This window comes from Ctenopharyngodon idella, chromosome 4, assembly GCF_019924925.1.
Source record: "Ctenopharyngodon idella isolate HZGC_01 chromosome 4, HZGC01, whole genome shotgun sequence".
Classification (NCBI taxonomy): Eukaryota; Metazoa; Chordata; class Actinopteri; order Cypriniformes; family Xenocyprididae; genus Ctenopharyngodon; species Ctenopharyngodon idella.
The window spans coordinates 3,730,331-3,740,283 of record NC_067223.1 but is presented as its reverse complement, the minus strand read 5'-3'; the positions used below and the strand labels follow the sequence as shown (position 1 = coordinate 3,740,283).

The 9,953-nt window shown below is 34.5% G+C and overlaps 1 protein-coding gene across 1 annotated transcript; it reads left to right on the top strand.

The window, feature by feature from the left end:
- The first annotated feature begins 3,091 nt into the window (after positions 1-3,091).
- guca1a (guanylate cyclase activator 1A) lies at positions 3,092-8,921 on the top strand. Its single transcript, XM_051890830.1, has 4 exons — positions 3,092-3,387; positions 6,622-6,771; positions 6,876-6,969; positions 7,229-8,921. Exons 1-4 carry the CDS (start codon positions 3,190-3,192, stop codon positions 7,354-7,356), a joined length of 570 nt encoding a protein of 189 aa, XP_051746790.1. The 5' UTR covers positions 3,092-3,189; the 3' UTR covers positions 7,357-8,921.
- Positions 8,922-9,953: the final 1,032 nt, after the last annotated feature.

Below are 9,953 nucleotides of genomic sequence, written 5' to 3'. Positions count from 1 at the left end.
CTGTGAGGCGCAAATACTGTACACCAAGGGACCGTCAACAAATATAAAACGTAGAATCAAAATTTGAGTAGGCATGGTTGCTTGCAAAAGATAATAGGAAACAATTACAAATATTATTTTAGGTTTACATAATGGTTCAAAACAGAATGGGAGGACATGATTTAAAGCTTAACATGATTATTAATTATGGGAAACAGTTAGGACGCAGTCTCCTTCTGTTGGCACACTACACCACAGTGTTTGTAATCTTTGTATCTCGCTCTGTGAACGGTTTTGTGGAAGTGATCAAGTGGATGTCGATGTTTGCCAGATACACAGTAGCGGTATTTGAATCCATTCATAGGAGCCTAAACTGGTGGACCAGAAGACGCAGTAGGACGTCAATAGAAATGCTCTCCAGCAGCGACACAGAGTCGGAATGAGACATTATGAACTCAAAGGATGATGTTTCTGGCAAAAAAAAATACTTTATGAAGAAACAGATTTTCCATGGATCTTAAATGGAGTTATAGACTCCAAGGAGAACAAAACCATTGCATCAGTACATGCAGAATTTGGTAGTGTTTCTGTACTACTCTCTGACTTGTAAGTTGAGTCTCAATTTTCGGTTCACTTCAAAGGGCTCACTGAAAGCAATGAGGTTTAGAGGTTAAGGGAGAATCCACTACTGTGATATAACCACGCCTGATAGACTGAACTCAACACCTGTTTTTCAAGCCTAAACCAGTATTTATTGGAAGGAAAAACAATGCAAAAAAGTTAAGATAAGTAAATCCTAACTTATTTTGCCTCACAGTTAATCCTAAACAGTGTTGTTTTTGCCCCAACAAGTTCTTTTTAAATCATTCTATATCTACTGAATGTAGTTTAGCAGCGAGGGAGATAAGCCAAAAATTACTATTAGCACTTATGCGTCTGATTGGACATTATATGGTTGAAGCAGTTGTATGTTGCATTAAATAATCATAGTAAAATATATCCTGAAACAAGTGGGATTTGTATCGTCAGTAGTAGAGAAAACTCAGATACTCTATCACAGGGGTCCTCAACTCTGGACCTCGAGATCCACTTTCCTGCAGAGATTAGCTCCAACCTGGATTAAACACATGTACCTACTTGCAACTTCGTAGTAATTCTGAAGACCGATTAGCTTGTTCAGATGTGTTTGATTAGGGTTGGAGCTAAACTCTGCAGGGAAGTGGATCTTGAGGTTCAGAGTTGAGGACCAGCAGGTTCATAATTTTTGTGGGATAACCTGAACTTATTCAGCTCCAAAATATTATGTTTTAATTAGTCTGTCAGGGATCAACTAGGGATACCGTATCCAAAGGAAGCAAAACAAGGGAAACACAGGGTCACTCTGTGACAGCGTCACTTTTCAGGGTTTCTCAGAAACGAGCAGTGCTATTTTAGTATTATATACTATAATTAGATTTTATTTTTTTATATATTTCTGTTTTCATTTTAACTTTTAAGAATTTTTTTGTATGTTTTTGTCATTAAGTTTCCTTGAGAAAGCCAACAAAATTTCTGACTCGAACTCCTCCTAGAGATTTAACTCTACAACCTCCAAACTCGGCTCAGACCTTCAGACTATTTTGACTCACGCATATCTTTTCTAACTGATCAGACTTACGGTTTTCCTAAAAATGATCAAAACTCGGAAAAATCCCATGGACTTTCATTGACTGAATGTTCAAATGAGCCAAGACTGTTCAAACTCCAACTGTCAAAATTCAAATTTATTGAATTTGAATCCCATTATACTCCATTAGCTGCCATTTTATGTACTATTTCTAAACCAATGAGACTCTTTTAAACTTCCATTCTAATATTTCCTATCTATCTATCTATCTATCTATATTTATTTTCTGATTGTCTATATTGCCTTCAAAACCTTTAAACTTTAAGCTTTAAAACTACTTTAAACCTTAAACTACTTCAAACTTCCTGGTCCGGCTTTCTCAAGCCAACTTCAAAGTTTGTCTTTCATTTTTAGTTTTAGTTGTTTTAGTACTTCACCATAAAAAAAACCCTGATATAATAATTTTTAATGTTTGTTATTTAATATTTTATTTCAAGTAATAACAACGTTTTTTTATTATTTTCAATTTAGTTAATAATTACCCTGAGTGGAAAATACTATACAAAATACTACTACTTACCCCAAAATATCATATCGACTGTCAAAGTGTCCCTGTAATGAATACATTTTTAGAAACTTTCCAGAAATGATTGAACAAATCTAGCAAGCTTTACTTAGTTTGACCTTGAGAAGAGAAAATTCTGCATCTCTAAATGTATTTATAGGCTTAATATGTTGTGAGATCTCAAATTGCATCTAATTCCTGTTAGACTATAATGATTTTTAAATGGTATTAACTATTCATATTATTGTTGAATATATACTAACCAATGTAATATGGATATGGTGTGTCTAATTTGACAATCAAATGCTAACAAACTGAAAAATGTTTTTCATGTGAAGAGTGTGAAGGCTCCACTGATGTTTGGCATTATACTATTATATACTATGGCATTTTATTTTGGCACTACAATGTTCTCAAATGTATTCTTTGGAATCTTTAGCACGACTGGGAATGTCAGTATGTAATTATAGTAAAGGCTTTGTCATGTATGATTAAAAAAAAATCGACTGAAACTTGTTACCGTGGCAGTATGAAGCCTCAAAATTGTGACACGGCTACTAACGTGCATTTCTATGAATATATCATCATTTGACAGTATCATTGAAAATAAATTTGGAAACAACTTGCATACTGTATGACACTTTCACGTCAGTTGTCTTTTCGTCACTAAAATCATTATGAAGTCCAGAAATGCTGATGCAGTTGCATCAGTTCACAGGCCGTCACATGGGAATGTTTGTCAGCATGTCCCCAATCTCACATGCAATTACCTATGGCCATCCCAGCCATGGTCATCCTTAAGCCTCACATACACAGTGAGCTGGATTAGTCACAGTTAATATCAATAAGATGGAGTTGGTGGGGCGTGTCTGATCCCAGGCCAGTACAAAAGCCTCCAGAGGGTGCCCACCTCACTCTTAGGTCCCAGTGTCGTGTGTCTGTGAGAAGCGAAACGCTCGCCTGCACAGCAGACCAGTTGGGTTTCCTGACAGAGTAGCTCCAGTCCAGCTCTCCACAACAATCCGTTCTCAGTTTAGCGATGGGGAATTCAACGGGCAGCACCGTGGACGACCTGCAGGCCGTTGAAATGCATCTGTGGTATAAGAAGTTCATGACTGAGTGTCCATCTGGTCAGCTCACGCTGCATGAGTTCAAACAGTTCTTCGGGCTCAGAGGTCTGGATCCAGAGGCCAATGCCTACATCGAGCAGATGTTCCGCACATTTGACATGAACAAGGTGAGTGAAAGACAAGAAAAAAAAAGGTATAAATGAAGAAAGTGGATAGTAAAAGTGGCTATGGATGCCTTTCTGACAATGGTACTTTTAAAGACAGCTTCAGCACAGCTAGAGTATTTGAAGTATCAGTTTTAATTTAAAAGGCTGGCTATAATATGCAGATTTTAAGGCTCATTGCATTCTGTTACATCAGACTTGAAACTATTTTTGCTAAGATTCAGACTGATTTCTGCTGATTCCCATCTTATTTTCAGGAGTAATTATTCCAATTTCTTCCACTAGCATTTAGACCAATATACTGGCCGATACCAATATGAGAAAATGTGTGTGTGTATATATATATATATATATATATATACATATACACACACTACCGTTCAAAGTTAGATTTTTTTTTGTTAACTTTCTATTCATCAAAGAATCCTGAAAAAATATATTACAGTTTCCACAAAAATGTTAAGCAACACAACTGTTTTCAACATTGTTAATAATGCAAAATGTTTTTTGAGCAGCAAATCAGCATATTAGAATGATTTCTGAAGGATCATGTGACACTGAAGACTGGAGTAATGAAGCTGAAAATTTAGCTTTGCATCACAAGAATACATTTTTAAATATATTGAAATAAAAACCAGTTATTTTATATTTGTCATAATATTTCACAATATTACTGTTGAATAAATTTTTATAACTGAATAAATGCAGCCATGGTAAGTGAGTATAAGAGACTACTTTCGAAAATATAAAAAATACTTTTGAATGGTAGTATGTGATTATAAATATAATCAATAACTGTACACAAGTCAGCACACGTGAGTTTGTTATTTGTTGAGTCAGATCAGATCAGAGCAAAGCACGGATCATTCTTACTGTGTTGTCTGGATGTATATTTATATCGCTATATTTAGCACTTCATGCCAGCTTTTATTTACAGTGACTCATATTAATACAATGAATAATGAGCTTATCTATGAGATTAAGATTTAAAGACTGTTGAACAGGTTTGAGATTATATTACAGAATCAGATCCCATTCACGTGCAGTAACAACTAGTTTACTCCAAGTCAAAATATGTTTTCATAATTGGGTCCCAATTAGATTTTTGCCACAAAAACTGTTTTAACCCTCATGACAGTATTGCTTTTCACATCTTGATATGAGCAATTTATACAAGATTCCCAGCATGTATTTCATATATGCTCAGCTTAATTATGAGTGTGTCATTAAACGTGTGTTTGTCAATACCTATCAAGCTAAATCTCTCCGCTTCACTGTACAATTGTGTCTCCCTCCTCGCTCCGAGGGAAATCAATAATAGGGACATAGATAAAGCAAAAGACAAATTAAAAATGCAACTATCAACCACTTGGTAATGAAAAACTACAACAACAACAACAACAAAAAAAACTTTAATTTTGTCTTTACTCTATATCATAAATTGTGAAAGTGTATGCTATATTATTATTTTCAATAATGATCATTTTAATCTTAATTTTATTCTTTTTTAAATATGAAATTATTTTTATTCAATTATCCATGATTACACATTTCATAACTGATTGTATAATTGATTTATCAATTTCTGATAATTAAGTGGCACAAATTGCAGAGAATTGAGTGCCTTTCTTGATATTTAGGTTATAACAGAAATATCAAAGTCCACAGAAATTTTATCTGAGAAATTTTGAAAAATGTTCCAGACTACTAACGCCAGTAAAAGCATGTCTAAACAATTGCTCAACAATAAGCAGTATAAAATATCCATATATCTCCATATTAACAAAGCTCAACTCTTACATTGCCCATGACCTTCTCCCTGACCCTGCCCTAGACAGTTGGCATCTGTGTGAGAGAAAGAGACGTGACATTCTGTTGACCTGAGGATTATGTCTGTGTCAAGTGGCTGTGTCCGTCTCTCAGACGCAGACCTTGGAACTGGCAGTAATCCTCCAGAGGGCAGCCTCATCATCCTAATCGTGATCCTCATCACCTCCATCATCTAAATATGTGCAAGCATATGAAAAGAGAACAAAGAGCATCCAGCTGCTTTAGGATTTGTTAAGAACTAATGTGGGAACACACACCTATATAAAAATGTTATAACTTATTTTATTTAACAGATACCTGCAGATGTGGATGATGATTGGTACATAGATCTCAAAAGTCTCTACTCTTAGATGTATTTTAATTGATTAATTTCCTTCATAGCCATTTAACATAGTCCTTGAATAAAGCCATGAAACAAACCAACCAGATCAGACACTGAACACAGTTTATTTAAAGTGTATTACATCATTCACAATGTATTGGCCTGTATTTAATATGTATGTGAATTGAATTTAAAAATTTCCATCTATCTGGATTACAGTTTTAACATAAATGAATAAACTTAAATGTAATGCATATTTGTCATCCATCCATACATAAAACTGGTAAGATTTCTGCACTCAAAAAATCATGGCATTGTTTACATTTATTTGATTTTATTTTTTCAAAATGTATTTATTCAAATTGCTTAGAACCTGCATAAATCTGTTCTTTGTGAAAACAATTCAATTTATTCAGTTAAAAAGTGTGAACATGGTTAAAATGTGGCTAGCTGTGGAACAAGCAATATTCAATTAGTTAAAATGTATGATAAATATATAAATGTATATGTATTTAAGCAAAGTCAATTTATACTATTACAGAAATCTTACCCATTTAATTTATGTACATTATGTGTCATAAAGATTTCTATTTTGAATAAATGCTCTCCTTTTAACTTTTTATTCATCAATGAATCCTGAAAAAAGGTTCCAAAAAATATTAAGCAGCACAACTCTTTCCAACATTGTTAATAAATCAGCATATTAGAATGATTTCTGAAGGATCATGAGACACTGAAGACCGGAGTAGCCTAATGGCTGATGAAAATTCAGTTTTGCATCACAGAAATAAATTATATTTTAAAGTATATTAAAATAGAAAACCATTGTTTTAAATTGTAATAATATTTCACAATATTACTGTTTTTTCTGTATTTTTTATCAAATAAATGCATGCTTGATGAGCATAAGAGACTTCTTTTAAAACATTAAGTTCACATTAAGTTTATCAGTATGTTAAAACTGTATAATACAAATGGATGGGAATTGTATTTGCAATTCAAATACATAAATCTTACATTTAGGCCTTTTTGTGAGTGTGGTATGGTGCTTGAAATGTTTCTTAAAGAGTTAATCTCTTTTGCAGGATGGTTATATAGACTTCATGGAGTACGTGGCCGCCCTCAGTCTCGTAATGAGAGGGAAGATGGAGCACAAACTGCGCTGGTATTTCAGACTTTACGATGTTGACGGCAACGGCTGCATAGACAGACACGAGCTCCTGAATATCATAAAGGTAGGAACGATAATATTTGTAAAACTGCACTAGATGGCTATGAAAATAAAATAAATGATAGTACTCTTATAAACCCATCATAAAAATGGCTTCTTTTACGTTAGGCCATCCGCGCCATCAACGGAAGTGAGACACAGGAAGTGAGCGCTGAGGACTTCACAAACCGAGTGTTTGATAGGATCGACATCAACGGAGATGGTGAGAGCAAAAAGCTTCTAATATTAATGCTGCCTTCATGTGCTCTCCGATTTATCGTAAATATGAGTTTCCTAGGTAAAAAAAAAAAAATGTACATGTCGAATCTTGAATGCGATAAGCTCGTAATTACGACTTCAGAAATGGGAATTATCAAATTTTCTATAGCACGTGAAGGCAGCGTCAGAGACAAATTCAGTCTTTAAAAGGGCATGATTGTGATTTGCCTGTCCATTATCTTTAACTTTTCTCCATTCATCAGGGGAGCTTTCACTGGAGGAGTTTGTAGCAGGGGCACGCAGTGATGAAGACTTTATGGAGGTGATGATGAAGAGTTTAGACCTCTCACACATAGTGGCCATGATCCATAACCGGAGACACAGCGTATAAGAGATTGTCCACACTTACAGTCTCTTGATCAGAAAACAAGAGCAACCTTCAATTATCAAACTTCACCTCCACTGTCTAATGCTAAAACACAATCATATTAAAGAGAGACTGAGCTAAAGGGGCCAAGAGATGAAATTGGTGTGGGACGTCCCACATCTAATATACTGACTGTTTCCCAAACACTGAGCAGAAAGTGGCTTCATGGGAAAAGAATCAGTATGAAGTGGATGTCCATTTAGGGGCTTTATTTTCTTATAACTTTATTATTAGCAAAAAAGAGAAGACAATTTTTAAATATATATTTATTTATATATTTATTGTATTAGATGACTCAGAGACATTTATAAATATTTGACTAAGTGGTAGTTCAATTACATTCATTCAAAAGTTTGGGGTCGGTCAGATTTTGTGGGCCTAATGTTTTTGAAAGAAGTCTTTTATGCTCACTAAGGCTGCATTTATTTAATTTTTATGGAAACTGATGTATTTTTCCTCCAATTTTTTGATAAAGTTCAAAAGAACAGCATTTATTAGAAACCAAAATCTTTTGTAACGATGTAAATGTCTTTATATCTTCAAATTTGATCAACAAAAGTATGCATTTCTGACCCCAATCTTTTGAACAAAAGTATATGTCCACTTTAAAGCTTAATTTAATTTTTTTTTATTAATGTTCAAGGGAAGGTGTATATTTTTGGTACTGTAAAGGGTCACTGTTTTTAATAAATTTATCTTTTTTGCCATTTTTAAAGCATTTTAAATGTGATATACCCCCGGTTTCACAGACGAGGCTTAAGCTAGTCCCAGACTAAATGCATGTTTGAGCTGTTTCAACTGAAAGCAACTTGCACTGACATGTCTTAAAATATGTCAGTGCCATTGTTTTCTCTCAAGATGCACACCAGTAATGTTTTTTTTCTTCTTCTAAGGCACGTTTATAAAAGCTACTTAAATGTCCTAATTGAACTAAAGTGAAATTCTGGCTTAATCTAAGCCCTGTCTGTGAAACTGGGCCTAAATTTCAAGAACACGTTTGTTAAAATAGATCTAGATGAATTATTTCTCTGTCATGTCAGGAATGTTTACTTTTTTTTTTTTTTTTTTTTTTTAAAGATATGTGCATAATATACTTAATACTTGCATGTTATTTTAGTTTCTGCAGTGTATAAGAATGGACATGGCTTGTTCTGTATTTGTATAGACATAATGAAGGTGCCTTCTGTTGTAGGACTCCAGGACCTACCTTAAGCTTGGTTAATGAACTGCTTGTGCTTCCATTTGTACATTAAAGACATAATAACTGACACTAGTGTAAGTTAATGCATGAATTAATTAACTGCAGACACCGAAATGACCCTTTGTGTCTCAAGCCCCCGTCGTCTATTCAGGCTACGTCAGCTTGTGAGAACACATGAGTCACATTTGGAGCCTTTTTAACTGTGGACCCTCAGTTTCTATGACAACCGCAATCTATTACCATGGAGACCTTGTGAGTCAGACTCAGCATCAGTTACCTCTCAAAAGCTGAATTAACAGACCACAATACTAAAAACCTAAATTTCAATCAATCACTTACACTCCATTGCACCCACGGTTCCTTTCTCCCAGATCTTCATTTAATCGTTGTTTTGGGTTGTTTGCCTACGTCAGAGAGGGTGATTGGTATTCATGCCAGCTTTGCCATCTTGTTGCAAAAGGATAAGGAGGTCAGTCCTCTGAGCTGAGCTACCTTTCTACAAAGGATCCAAATAACACATATTTATATGTAATATAGATACATTGATCATTTAAATGTGGTTGAAGGGACGTGTGCAACTGTGGTAGTACCATGAATCCTGGGAGAGATGTTATGCCAGTCTCCATGCTGCAAAAACATCACATGAACATCAGCAGATGGGAATAAAGCCTGATACATATAAATTAATTATTATTTAGTACAATCAATGAGTAGTAGATCTTGTACCTGCCATTAGATTTTAGTGGAATGTACTTTGAATAGAGCATACAAAAGGGCACTTCCTTTTTAAAGTATTATGTACCAAACCACCTTATCTAACAGTTTAAAAAAGAAAAGGGAAAGAAAAAAAAGTGTATATATATATATACTGCCCTCCAAAAGTTTGGAAACGCCCTAGAAAAGTGGGGTTTTGGACAATATTGGCATGAATCCTTTTTAATTTGTGATAATTTTGCACTGATAAGGGACAACACAAACTACGAAAACATATTTTATTACATAAACAGTTTAAACATAGAAAAAAACTTACATTTTCGATTCATCAAAATATCCACCATTAGCAGCTATCTGACCTAAACTGGGTTCTAATTGGTTCACTGTATTCTAAACTTAACTGGCAATCAATTGTTGAAGCTATTAAGGTGTGCTGACCCAAAAATCTTTCACAATCCTGGGCCAAGTTTAAACCAGTAACCAGGCATCACAGCTGGCAAAGGGGCATGTCTGACTTTGACATTTATATATTGCCATTATTATGTAATCAGGATTTATACTGATATCATCCAAAACCACACTTTGCCAGGGGTGTTTCCAAACTTTTGGAGGGCAGTGTATATATAGCAAGGAGTCATTAAATTGA